Genomic DNA, 14413 nt, shown 5'->3' with positions numbered 1-14413 from the left:
TTTCCATTGAGATGCTGTGAATTGGATGTTTCTGAATGCTGTCCCTTTACTAAGACCTGGGAGAAAATCATGGAGAAGTGCCTCTATGCTCCAATGGGTCTTCTGCATTTAAGTCCAGTTGGATTTCAGAACTAGATGTTTTGGGGTTTCATTCCTCAGAGTCTTTAAAGTTGGGACACTGGCTATTGGGTGCAACCTCTTCCCTATTCAAAGAGAAGCTGGGAGAACTCAAAATTACATACCAATGGCTCTGATGGTATAGATGCAAAAACTCTTAACAAAATATTAATAAATGTATTTCAACAACACATCAAAAAGATCATACATCATGATCAAGAAGAATTTATCCCTGAGATGCAAGGATGGTTCAACATATAAAAATGAATAACTTTGAGGCCCTGCATTAACAGAACAAAAGATAGATATCATATGATCATCTGAAAATATGTTGAAAAAGCATTAACAGAATACAACACTTTCATTATTAAATCCATCAACAAATTGGATATAAAAGGAACATACCTCAACATACTAAAGGCCATATATAACAAATGTGCTGAACATCATGAACACCCTGGGAAATGCAAAAAGAAAAACCAAAATGAAACACATCTCACACCTTTAGAATGGCTGTTATCAAGACAAGAGATATCATGTGTTGGTGAGGACGTGTAGAAAATGAGCCCTTATAGACTCCTTTTGGGAATGTAAATTCTTTTAGCCACTATTAAAAGTAGTGTGGAGGTTACCCAAATGCAAAAATTGGGGATGCCATATGACCCAGCAATTCTGCTTCTGTCTAAATATACAGTGGGAAAAAAAACAGAATACTAAAAGATATCCACATGCACATGCACATGTTTATTGAACATGTTTATTGAACAAGAGCAAAGTGCTTGTCGATGGATGAATGGGCGAAGCAGACACAGCAGATACAAACGGTGGAATGTTATTGAGCTATGAGAGTAAGGAAATACTATAATTTGTGACAACATGGATGGAATTTGGGATCATTATGTCAAGTGAATTAAGCCAGAGAATAATGTCTCTAATGTACAATATCATTAGTATGTGGAATCTTAAAAGTCAAATTCATTGAAACAGAGAATAAAATGGTGGTTACAAGTAGCTTGAGAGCAAGAGAATTGAGGAGATGTTATTAAAGTATACATACTTGCACTTAAAGACAAATCTGGAGGTCGAATGCACTGCATAGTGATTATATTCAATACTCTATTATAAACCTCACGGAGGTCTATCTCATGAGAAAGACTTCAAGAACCCTTACACACAGAATTGTCACACATTTCTGTACATTTTTAAGAAGCAGTGCTTCAGAGAGCATGCATGTGCCTGCATGGAGCCACAGATGTATTCACACTGCATTCTTTCCATGGCAGGGGGGAAGCCCTCACATACTTTCCCAGAGGTGCAATAATTCCCCTTTGCTCAATTCTGGCCGTGTGGAAGCTCATGAAAGACATGGTAAAGCCTTCAAATACTTCTTCACTTATACTCTTTAATTAAATAAAATAACATATCACTCATCAAAACTGAGACCCAAAACAACATTGAGACCAAATGAATTAACAATAATATGCAATTGCAATGACGTCTGTTTTGTATAAGCTTATTTCAGTCTGATATCAATCAGGCAAATCAATAGTCGGTGCTATTACATATGTTATTCTTTTAACCAGACCACAAAGACCAGAAGCTTTATATAACCCGGCCGGAGGTGAGAACCCTGCCTATCCTACTGTCTATCTTCTTCCTTGGTATTTAAGGGCTTCAGGAACATATCGAGTTAAAGTAACTCGAACCATTCTACCCCATCCATTGTATCACTCTTTAAGCATGAATCATTAAAACATAAAATGAAGAGCATGGACAATAGGAGAGGCTGTGTACCAGATTATTCTATTTATTCTTCATTTTGGCAATATTGAATATTCAGTAGCTCTATTGTAAAAATGAACTCTCACACGAGGCTCCTCTTACCAAACATAAACAGATGCTGAAGTATCAGAAAATATTTGATAATGCAAACCATTGGCTATGTAAATAAAGGTGAATTTTTCGGATTTAATTCAGGAAAGAAAGAGAGGTTTGAATGCAAACTCTCAGAAATTACTATTGGCTGTGACATGGAATTTGAATATATCTCAATCAAAAACCCTGACTCGATACTAAATGTGAGAAACTGAATCACTACAGTCATAAGTATGTGGCACTGCAGGTTCCACATCCTTGGGTCTATTCAACTATATGAGTGCTGGAATCCTTTATGTCTGGAATTTCCTCCTTGCACAGACTAGAGCTGGTAGACATGAGGATGTGACCAAAAATTTATTAGATGGTTACTGCTGAAAGACACCTTACACAAACACTAGCTGTCTCAGGCTGCTGTTTCCAGGAGGCTTAATCAGACCAATTTCATAGCTTTCTTTCTGTCCTAATGCCCAAACCCTACCTTGGTTTACTCCAAATCTGGTCAGACACAGAAATGAACATTAATCACTATCGTGTAATTGCATTAGAATATTTAGCAGACAGGGTTTTTACACTCCTGGAGCCTATGCCAGGTTTCTCTCAGGGTTCAGTCTCATAATCAAGAAGAGGCCAAAAGTTTTTAAGTCTTGATGTTTCACAAATAAATGTGGACATGTTAATAAATGAGGAGACCATTCCTCATGTAGACTGAAAGTAATGAAGCTCCAAGACTTAAAAATATACTGTGTGTGTGGATTTGTACCACGTATTGGTCCATTTTGGTATATAACTTATATCAGATTAAACCTATTTTATCCAAAGACACTGTGAAATTTGTAACAGTCTATTCATATGCTCAGTATTGTGAGTTAAGATGATTCTGAAGAGAAAACATGTTAAAAAATCATACAAACAGTGAAGTCAGTAATACCCTCCCTTCTTCTGCAACCTCTTCAAGGCATCTTTGATTTCCTTGTTCCTCAGACTGTAAATCAAGGGATTCAACATGGGAATCATCACTGTATAGAAGACTGATGCAAATCTGTCAAAATTGGAAGACCCACCAGAGCTGGACCTCAAATAGACAAAGCTACTTGAGATATAGAAGAAGGAAACTGCTGTCAGGTGAGAAGCACAGGTGTTGAAAGCCTTGGACCTGCCTTTAGCTGTAGTGATCTTCATAATGGAGATGACAATATAGACATAGGATATCAGGATAACAAGGACATTTATTATTGCAAAGATCATTGTTACTATAGCAAGTATGAGTTTGGCAGAGAAAGTGTCATTGCAGGAAAGGACTAACAATTGGGGCATGTCACAGAAGAAGTGGTGGATGACATTAGGCCCACAGAAGTGGAGTTGAAGGATGGCACACTGTTGGGATACAGAACCAGAGATTCCAGCCATATAGGATCCCAGCACCATCCCAATGCAGAGGGTGGGTGACATAATTGATGAATAGAGAAGTGGATTACAAATGGCAACATAGCGGTCATAAGCCATGGCTGTCATGACACAAGACTCACTCAGTCCCAGGGCTGCAAAGAAGAAGTACTGAACAGCACAACCCACTACGGTGATAGTATGTTTTTCTTGGAAGAAGTCAGAGAGCATCTTGGGGGCTGTGGAGGTCACATAGCAGATGTCTAGGAAGGACAGGTTACTGAGGAAGAAGTACATGGGTATGTGGAGGTGAGAATCCATCCTTATTAAGATGATGAGGCTCAGGTTCCAAGTCAGAGTTGTAACGTAGATCACCAGGAACACGACAAAGAGCATTGCTTTCATTCTGGGAAAATCTGAAAACCCCAAGAGAATGAAGTAGGTGATCTCTGTAATATTTTCTCTCCTAAACATAGCCTTGCTGCTCCTAAGATCAGAAAAGAGACAACAGAATTCATTGCTGACTCAAGTGAAATGTGCTAGCATTACAATTCTCCTATGTGCCACATTTTTTCTCCACTGAGCACCAGAAAAAAGGGAAATGCTCACTGTTCTGGTGGAAAAACAGCAGCTTTTCATCTCACATTATCAGGGCGTACCTGTTCAGTGCATCAAGTTCTCAACTAAGAATGAGTTCCCATAAGAATTGAAAGAGGTATTTAAAAATTTGCTGAAGGAGGGGGCGGAGCCAACATGGCGGCATGAGTAGGACAGTGGGAATCTCCTCCCAAAAACATATATATTTTTGAAAATACAACAAATACAACTAATCCTAAAAGAGAGACCAGAAGACACAGGACAACAGCCTGACTACATCGACACGTGCGAGAGCCCAGTGCCTGGTGAAAGGGGTAAGATACAAGCCCTGGCCGGCGGTTCCCCAGCACACCTCCCCCCAGCTCCCAGAGGGAGGGAGAGGGAGCCCAGGACTGCTAGACACCCAGCCCCAGCCACCGCACCAGAGCACAGACACAGTGCATGCATGGAGGGCTGGAAACTAGGGAAACAGGGCTGCAAAACCTCTGAGCGGGTGCCGAAGCTGATGCCCCTGTGACAAAGAAAAGACAGTGCTCTTTGAAAGTCTTAAAGGGACAGGGATTTAAAAGCTATATGGAAACAACACAGTCACAGCCCAGTGGCTGGAAATTACAGGGAAAACTGGGCACACTAAACCCCTGGGCAACAGCTCTGAGACCCCTCACGGAGGTAAACAGCCAAACAGCGCCCCCCCCAGTCCATTACCCCTGCTGGTGCTGCTGAAGCAGAGAAACAGCCTAGGGCAAAACACGCCCACAGAAAGGCAAAGGAAAATTCCTACACTTCTGCCGGGCAAGACACAAAGACCCAGCCTACATGCAATTACCCAACACACGCCAATAGGGGTCGCAGTTGTCCCAGTAAAGAAAGGACAGTAGCAAGTGAAATGTTTGGGCCTCCCAGCTGACAGTCAATAGCACCTGTCAACATGAAAAGGCAAAAATATGATCCAGACAAGACTAACCCAGACAGCTTCGGCATCTGCTACATTGTCCCCTGAGAAGGAACCTGGGGAGATAGATTTAGCCAGTCTTCTGAAAAAGAATTCAAAACAAAAGTCATAACCATGCTGATGGACTTGCACAGAAATATGCAAGAACTAAGGAAGGAGAATACAGAAATAAAACAAGCTCTGGAAGGATTTCAAAACAGAATGGATGAGATGAAAGAGACCATTAATGGTCTAGAAAACAGAGAACAGGAATGCAGAGAAGCTGATGCAGAGAGAGATAAAAGGATCTCCAGGAATGAAAGAATACTAAGAGAGCTGAGTGACCAATCAAAAAGGAACAATATACACATTATAGGAATACCAGAAGAAGAAGTGAGAGCAAAAGGGATAGAAAGTGTCTTTGAAGAAATAATTGCCAAAAAATTCCCCAAACTAGGGGAAGAAATGGCCTTTCAGACCACAGAGGTACACAGAACTCCCATGACAAGGGATCCAAGGAGGGCAACACCAAGACAAATAATAATTAAAATGGCAAAGATCAAAGACAAGGACAAAGTATTAAAGGCAGCCAGAGAGAAAAAAAAGGTTACCTGCAAAGGAAAACCCATCAGGCTATCATCAGACTTCTCAACAGAAACCCTACAGGCCAAAAGAGAATGGGATGATATACTTAATGCAATGAAACAGAAGGGCCTCGAACCAAGACTACTGTATCCAGCACGACTATCATTTAAATATGAAGGAGGGATTAAACAATTCCCAGACAAGCAAAAGTTGAGGGAATTTGCCTCCCACAAACCACCTCTACAGGGAATCTTACAGGGACTGCTCTAGATGGGAGCACTCCTAAAAAGAGCACAGAACAAAACACCCAACATATGGAGAAGGGAGGAGGAGGAATAAGAAGGGAGAGAAATAAAGAATCATCAGACCGTGTGTATAATAGCTCAACAAGCGAGTTAAGTTAGACAGTAAGATAGTAAAGAAGCGAACCCTGAACCTTTGGTAACCACAAACTTAAAGCCTGCAATGGCAATAAGTTCATACCTTTCAATAATCACTCTAAATGTAAATCGACTGAATGAACCAATCAAAAGACACAGAGTAATAGAATGGATAAAAAAGCAAGATCCATCCATATGCTGCTTACAAGAGACTCACCTCAAACCCAAAGACATGCACAGACTTAAAGTCAAGGGATGGAAAAAGATATTTCAGGCAAACAACAAAGATAAGAAAGCAGGTGTTGCAATTCTGGTATCAGACAAGACAGACTTCAAAACAAAGAAAGTAACAGAAGACAAAGAAGGACACTACATAATGATAAAAGGCTCAGTCCAGCAAGAGGGTATAACCATTATAAATATATATGCACCCAATACAGGAGCACCAACATAGGTGAAACAAATATTAACAGAACTAAAGGAGGAAATAGAATGCAATACATTCATTCTAGGAGACTTCAACACACCACTCACTCCAAAGGACAGATCCACCAGACAGAAAATAAGTAAGGACACAGAGGCACTGAACAACACACTAGAACAGATTGACCTAATAGACATCTACAGAACTCTACATCTAAAAGCAACAGGATACACATTCTTCTCAAGTGCACATGGAACATTCTCCAGAAAAGACCACATACTAGGCCACAAAAGAGCCTCAGTAAATTCCAAAAGATTGAACACCCACCAACCAACTTTTCAGACCACAAAGGCATAAAACTAGAAATAAACTGTACAAAGAAAGCAAACAGGCTCACAAACACATGGAGGCTTAACAACACACTCTTAAGTAATCAATGGATCAATGACCAAATCAAAATGGAGATCCAGCAATATATGGAAACAAATGACAACAACAACACTAAGCCCCAACTTCTGTGGAACGCAGCAAAAGCAGTCTTAAGAGGATAGTATATAGCAATCCAGGCATATTTAAAAAAAGAAGAACAATCCCAAATGAAAGGTCTAATGTCACAATTATCAAAATTGGAAAAAGAAGAAAAAATGAGGCCTAAGGTCAGCGGAAGAAGGGACATAATAAAGATCAGAGAAGAAATAAATAATATTGAGAAGGATAAAACAATAGCAGAAATCAATGAAACCAAGGGCTGGTTCTTCGAGAAAATAAACAAAATAGACAATCCTCTAGCAAGACTTATTAAGAGGAAAAGAGAGTCAACACAAATCAACAGTATCAGAAACAAGAAAGGAAAAATCATGACGGACCCCACAGAAATACAAAGAATTATTAGAGAATACTATGAAAACCTATATGCTAACAAGCTGGGAAAACTAGGAGAAATGGAGAACTTCCTAGAAAAATACAACCTTCTAAGATTGACCCAGAAAGAAACAGAAAATCTAAACATACCAATTACCAGCAACGAAATTGAAGCGGTAATCAAAAAACTACCAAAGAACAAAACCCCCGGGCCAGATGGATTTACCTCATAATTTTATCAGACATACAGGGAAGACATAATACCCATTCTCCTTAAAGTTTTCCAAAAAATAGAAGAGGAGGGAATACTCCCAAACTCATTCTATGAAGCCAACATCATCCTAATACCAAAACCAGGCAAAGACCCCACGAAAAAAGAAAACTACAGACCAATATCCCTGATGAACATAGATGCAAAAATACTCTGCAAAATATTAGCAAACTGAATTCAAAAATACATCAAAAGATTGTACACCATGACCAAGTGGGGTTCATCCCAGAGATGCAAGGATGGCACAACATTCGAAAGTCCATCAACATCATCCACCACATCAACAAAAAGAAAGACAAAAACCACATGATCATCTCCATAGATGCTGAAAAAGCATATGACAAAGTTCAACATCCATTCATGATAAAAACTCTCAGCAAAATGGGAATAGAGGGCAAGTACCTCAACATAATAAAGGCCATATATGAAAAACCAACAGCCAACATTATATTGAACAGTGAGAAGCTGAAAGCTTTTCCTCTGAGATCGGGAACTAGACAGGGATGCCCACTCCCTCCACTGTTATTTAACATAGTACTGGAGGTCCTAGCCACGGCAATCAGACAAAACAAAAAAATACAAGGAATCCAGACAGGTAAAGAAGAAGTTAAACTGTCACTATTTGCAGATGACATGATACTGTACATAAAAAACCCTAAAGACTCCACCCCAAAACTACTGGAACTGATATCGGAATACAGCAAAGTTGCAGGATACAAAATCAACACACAGAAATCTGTGGCTTTTCTATACACTAACAATGAACCAACAGAAAGAGAAATCAGGAAAACAACTCCATTCACAATTGCATCAAAAAAAATAAAATGCCTAGGAATAAACCTAACCAAGGAAGTGAAAGAATTGTACTCTGAAAACTACAAGTCACTCTTAAGAGAAATTAAAGGGGACACTAACAGATGGAAACGCATCCCATGCTCATGGCTAGGAAGAATTAATATCGTCAAAATGGCCATCCTGCCCAAAGCAATATACAGATTTGATGCAATCCCTATGAAACTGCAAGCAACATTCTTCAATGAAGTGGAACAAATAATTCAAAAATTCATATGGAACCACCAAAGAACCCGAATAGCCAAAGCAATCCTGAGAAAGAAGAATAAAGTAGGGGGGATCTCACTCCCCAACTTCAAGCTCTATTATAAAGCCATAGTAATCAAGACAATTTGGTACTGGCACAAGAACAGAGCCACAGACCAATGGAACAGACTAGAGAATCCAGACATTAACCCAAACATATATGGTCAATTAATATTTGATAAAGGAGCCATGGACATACAATGGCAAAATGACAGTCTCTTCAACAGATGGTGCTGGCAAAACTGGACAGCTACATGTAGGAGAATGAAACTGGACCATTGCCTAACCCCATATACAAAAGTAAACTCCAAATGGATCAAAGACCTGAATGTAAGTCATGAAACCATTAAACTCTTGGAAAAAAACATAGGCAAATCCTCTTAGACATAAAGATGAGTGACCTCTTCTTGAACATATCTCCCCGGGCAAGGAAAACTACAGCAAAAGTGAACAAGTGGGACTATATTAAGCTGAAAAGCTTCTGTACAGCAAAAGACACCATCAATAGAACAAAAAGTAACCCTACAGTATGGGAGAATATATTTGAAAATGACACATCCGATAAAGGCTTGACGTCCAGATTATATAAAGAGCTCACATGCCTCAACAAACAAAAAACAAATAACCCAATTAAAAAATGGGCAGAGGAACTGAACAAACGGTTCTCTAAAAAAGAAATACAGAACATGAAACTATGCTCCACATCGCTAATTATCAGAGAAATGCAAATTAAAACTACAATGAGGTATCACCTCACACCAGTAAGGATGGCTGCCATCCAAAAGACAAACAACAACAAATGTTGGTGAGGCTGTGGAGAAAGGGGAACCCTCCTACACTGCTGGTGGGAATGTAAATTAGTTCAACCATTGTGGAAAGCAGTATGGAGGTTCATAAAAATGGTCAAAATAGACTTACCATTTGACCCAGGAATTGCACTCCTAGGAATTTACCCTACGAATGCACCAATCAAGTATGAGAAAGACCAATGCACCCCTATGTTTATCACAGCACTATTTACAATAGCCAAGAATTGGAAGCAACCTAAATGTCCATCGGTAGATGAATGGATAAAGAAGATGTGGTACATATACACAATGGAATACTACTCAGCCATAAGAAAAGGGCAAATCCTACCATTTGCAGCAACATGGATGGAGCTGGAGGGTATTATGCTCAGTGAAACAAGCCAAGCAGAGAAAGAGAAATACCAAATGATTTCACTCATCTGTGGAGTATAAGAACAAAGGAAAAACTGAAGGAACAAAACAGCAGCAGAATCACAGAACTCAAGAATGGACTAACAGGTACCAAAGGGAAAGGGACTGGGGAGGATGGGTGGGTAGGGAGGGATAAGGGAGGGGGAGAAAAAGGGGGGTATTAAGATTAACATGCATGGGGGTTGGGAGAAAAGGGATTGCTGTACAACACAGAGAAGACAAGTAGTGATTCTACAACATTTTGCTATGCTGATGGACAGTGACTGTAAAGGGGTATATAGGGGGGACCTGGTATAGGGGAGAGCCTAGGAAACAAAATATGCATCATGTAAGTGTAGATTCATGATTAAAAAAAAGAAAAGAAAAGCAGTTCCTGTGTGGTGACCTTCAATGAGTTCTGCACAATGATATAAAGGGCATATAAAAGTGTAGGCAAAGGGTCTGTTTGTGTTTATACAGAGGATCAAAGCCTACTTTGGCTACCCCAAAAATGACTAAGATACGATATGAAAAAGAACTTTCAACATCAGCACTCTGGGGAAGACTCATGCCAGAAGATGACCATCAAAAAACCCCAACAAAGATCCATGCCCTGACAGAGGTGTAGATGCACTCATCCCACCAGTTCCTGGACTTGCCATGGGAATGAAGAAGGAGATATCTAAGCTGGCCTGTGCATATAGCAAAACAACAAATTTGACAGGATCTAAACTGTTGGATCTCAACCAAGAATTAGGAGAAGTGCAAATTGTAATGCTCCAAAATCTTACAACTACAGACTATTTACTGTTAAAAGAACATACGGGATGTGAACAGTACACAGGAATGGGTTGTTTTAATTTGTCTGATTTCTCTCAGACTGTTCAAGTTCAGTTGGACAATATTCACTATATTATAGATAAGTTTTCACAAATGCCTAAGGTGCCTAACTGGTTTTCTTGGTTTCACTGGAGATGGCTGGTAATTATAGGTCTGCGTTGGTTATGTAACTGTACTCCTATTATGTTAATCTGTGTGTGCAACTTTATTAGTAGTTTAAAACCTATACATGCAGAAGTTACTCTACAAAAAGGTATGTCAAAGAAATAATCAATCTTCCCAGGTTTTCTTCCACCTGCTACTTCTGTAGCTTTCCTTCTTCCTTCATAATTATAACCCTTAAGTAGAATTCGTGCCTCATATCAAATTTACCGAGCATCATAATTCTTCCAAGTGGTAAAGACATCTCAAGACAAATGCTGGACATAGAAGCCACAGTGCATAAAATATGCAAAGAAGTAAAAAGCTAACCTTTTCAAACAAAAGGCTTCTCTCTCACTTACCAACTTAACATTTCCCTGTATGGCCCCGGAAGATGACTGGTTAGCCAGAGACGGGTAAGATTCCTCAAGGGAGGAACAACCTAAGACAGGCACAGTCACAGGGGGGCCATCAGGTGAGAAAATGGGGATCAACAGAGGTGAGGTTTAGAACCTCCCCCCACCCACCTGTTTTAAGAGAAATCTGCATACGTGGATGTTTTATTGCCCTTGTCTAGCTTGGATTAACACAGTCTACAGGCACACACCTGATCATCTACATTTGCTCTCTTACAACACTAAACTATGTTTTCTACCTTTATCTTGTATCTACCTACTACTTCAGCATTTTATTAAAAATAATAATAATAAAGAGAGAAATGTGGTATCCACATATAAATCAAGTATAAATATCAAATGAATATTCATATTTGAACTGACTGTTTATAGTTCATAATGCGTGATCAAAACCAAAAGCCTCTGTGATGACTGCCCTTGTAATGTTCACCATGTAACTTATTCATTATGTAAGAATTTGTTTTCCATGTAAGAACTTGTTCGTTATGCTTCAGAAGATTGGAGACTGATGAAAATTAGGCTTGGGGTGAGTTAATGATTGTGCATTGAGCATTGACCCCCCTATACAGAATTTTATTGTGGTTAACAACCATTTGATCAATAAATATGAGAGATGCCCTCACAAAAAAAAAAAAAAAGTACACACTTCCAATTGTAAAAGAAATAAGTAACCGGGATGTAATGTATAGCATAAGGAATATAGTCAAAATATTGTAACAACTTGGTATGGTGATAGCTGGTACCTAGAATTATCATGTATATAAATGTTAAATCTCTGTGTTGTACACCTGAAACTGATGTAATGCCATGTGCCAACTATCCTTCAATAAAAAAAGAATTTGTTGAAGGATATTTTAAGACAAAAGAAATTCTGTGATTATTATACATAGAGATCATTGATGAAAATATGGTTTTTTAAGAAACCTCTATTTATGCATTACATAACCAGCTTTTTGATAAGAAAACTATGTGTGGCCTCAATTGATATTAAATTTGAAATAGCCTTTCTGTTCTCCATGGTCATCCTGATTAATTTTTAAAATTTCTTCCCTTATTTATAAGAAAAATATTTACTCTACCTCTGGGGCAGAAATATGTTGCCAGCCTGGGGCAAATAACCTTTGAAGCCAAAATGACTCAAAGGGAGAAATACAGTGTGAGCAACCATTCTCTTCCTTATTACTTCTGCTTCCCCGTGTCTCTCATGACCGAGGTGCCAGGACCCACCAAACCTCTCCAGTCCACCTATGGGCTCACTCTCCACCCCCATGGTAATCACCCAGTGACCTGGTTATGGAGCACTTCTCTTCACCCCTTGGAAACACCAATTGATACGGAAATCCACTAAAGCCAGGCAAGACATTCTGGAAATATTACAATTTTACACACACACTTTCAATCCAGAAATCTCACCTCACAATCTACTTGCTCCCCATCATCGGTAACAGCCAGTGTTCAAGAAAACTAGAGCACTGCAACCAGACTAATAACATACAATAACAGTGGCAATAAAATCAAGATAAAACGCGAGCCGGAGGATTCAGCTAGGTTCAAAGTCCCATACGGATTAAGTCCCTGGCTTGCCCATCCCACAGGAGCCAGTAGCTGAACAGGTAAGGGGTTCAGAATAATCATCACACGGCAGCTGCAGCCAAGAAATGGGTCAAGGACACAGGGACTATAGAAGAAAATAACCTTAAGGGCAATAGGATACATGTTTGAATGACACCAGCCTAGGAAAATCTTGTCCATCAGGAGGATCCACGCAAGAGAGTGGTCCCGTGATAGGACAGTGGCAGGAAAGGGATCTCGTCCTGGTCTAGTACACCAGACTTACACCCCCTCCCTGTGAGAGTTACAGATGGGTCACTATACAGGGCTCTGGGAGGTCCATGGACTGGGCATAAAGATAAAACAAAACTTCCCTGTAAGATGCTCTTACCTCCTGGATGTTTTGGGTGCACTATGTGATCTTTGGGAGATGTTCTGCTGTTACTCCAGGAACACACAGGAGGCCAGCTTCCAGGCCTTTTCACCAAGGTGCCAGAAGGGCCAGCCATCGCTGGTCCATGTGTTGAAATGTCCAGGCTCACATCCACTCAACAGAGTCTCCAGGGTTTAGTGCAGTAGGGATGGAAGCAGGATGTTGCACTGCTGGCCATATCCTGGTTTCAATAACTCCTCTTTGGTTTGCACATACAGTTGTATAGGAGAGGCAGCAATGTGTGTTAGCATGTCCACAGGGCTCAAGGCTCCTTTTCAGGGCTTCTCATTCAAATGACATAGCACTGCCCGTAAGTGAACTGCTCAGCCCCATAGACAATGGTTGTATGAATGTTGGCCAGACTTCAAAAACCCATTTTACTCTGTATCAACCCTGTCAGTGTAGGGTTATACAGGACATGAAACTTCCATTTTATCCCTAACTGCTTCATGCATTCTTGAAACGCATGTCCAGTAAAGTGGGTGCCTTGATTGCCCTCAATCACCTGCAGCCAGCCTTAGTCTGCAAAGAGATGCTCTAGACCTCTCTTCGTGGTTTGCTGACCTGCACAGTAGCTCTGTCCACACAAGTCATGACATTTCAATATCATTCTCTTATGTACAGAGGCCCAATATAGTCTATCTGCCACCTGACAAGGGGTATCAGCCCCTTTACTATTGTCCCATGTTGCTGTGAGACTCAGTGTAAGTAGCTCTTAGAGCACACAAGGCACACTTTCCATACTCTGCTGACTTCTTCAAAGGTCAAAGGCAAGCCACATGGACGGGTTCCAGCCCACACTGTCTTTGCACCCCATGGAACAAACAGTGATGTAATGATTGGGTTACATCATAACAAGGCTTTCCTTCTAGCCAACACATCTGGGCCAATGTGTCTGCTTCATCATTCCCTGGGGATGCCAAAGGCAAAGGGCCAGTCACATCATATACAGTAACTGATTAGTCTGATCAGAGGCCTGTAGGACTTGCCACAACACTTGCCCCCAAAGGAGCCAGTGACCAACCATCCAGTTGGCATGGTTCCATGTTGGTGGCCACAGGGTGAAGCCCAGTAGATGGCCCAGCTGTCAGTGCAGACAACTATGGTGGAAGGCCCATGGGTAATCATGAACTATACTGCCTGAAACTGAGCCTATTGGCTGTCTTCCCCTCTCCATCCTCCAACCATTATGTCTCAGTCTTAGGATGGAAAGCCACAGCCCTCCACTTCAGGGGTTGCCTGAGACTGGAGCAATTTGTGTACCAAGCAACCTCAGGTTTAGGGGTTTTCCCTCCAGCAAAGGACTCC

General features: G+C 40.4%; 1 protein-coding gene across 1 annotated transcript; it reads right to left on the bottom strand.

The window, feature by feature from the left end:
- Nucleotides 1-2913: 2913 nt before the first annotated feature.
- LOC140844332 (olfactory receptor 5AN1-like) lies at nt 2914-3852 on the bottom strand. Its single transcript, XM_073215768.1, has one exon. The coding sequence runs from the start codon at nt 3850-3852 to the stop codon at nt 2914-2916; it is 939 nt and encodes a 312-aa protein (XP_073071869.1).
- Nucleotides 3853-14413: the final 10561 nt, after the last annotated feature.

The sequence above is a fragment of the Manis javanica genome, chromosome 11 (genome assembly GCF_040802235.1).
Source record: "Manis javanica isolate MJ-LG chromosome 11, MJ_LKY, whole genome shotgun sequence".
NCBI classification, from domain to species: domain Eukaryota; kingdom Metazoa; phylum Chordata; class Mammalia; order Pholidota; family Manidae; genus Manis; species Manis javanica.
Note: the sequence above shows the minus strand (reverse complement) of the source record. Positions and strands in the feature narration are given on the sequence as shown.

Excerpts from the sequence above, each read along its gene's own strand:
- LOC140844332 (XM_073215768.1), bottom strand. The coding sequence starts at position 3,852 with ATGTTTAGGAGAGAAAATATTACAGAGATCACCTACTTCATTCTCTTG.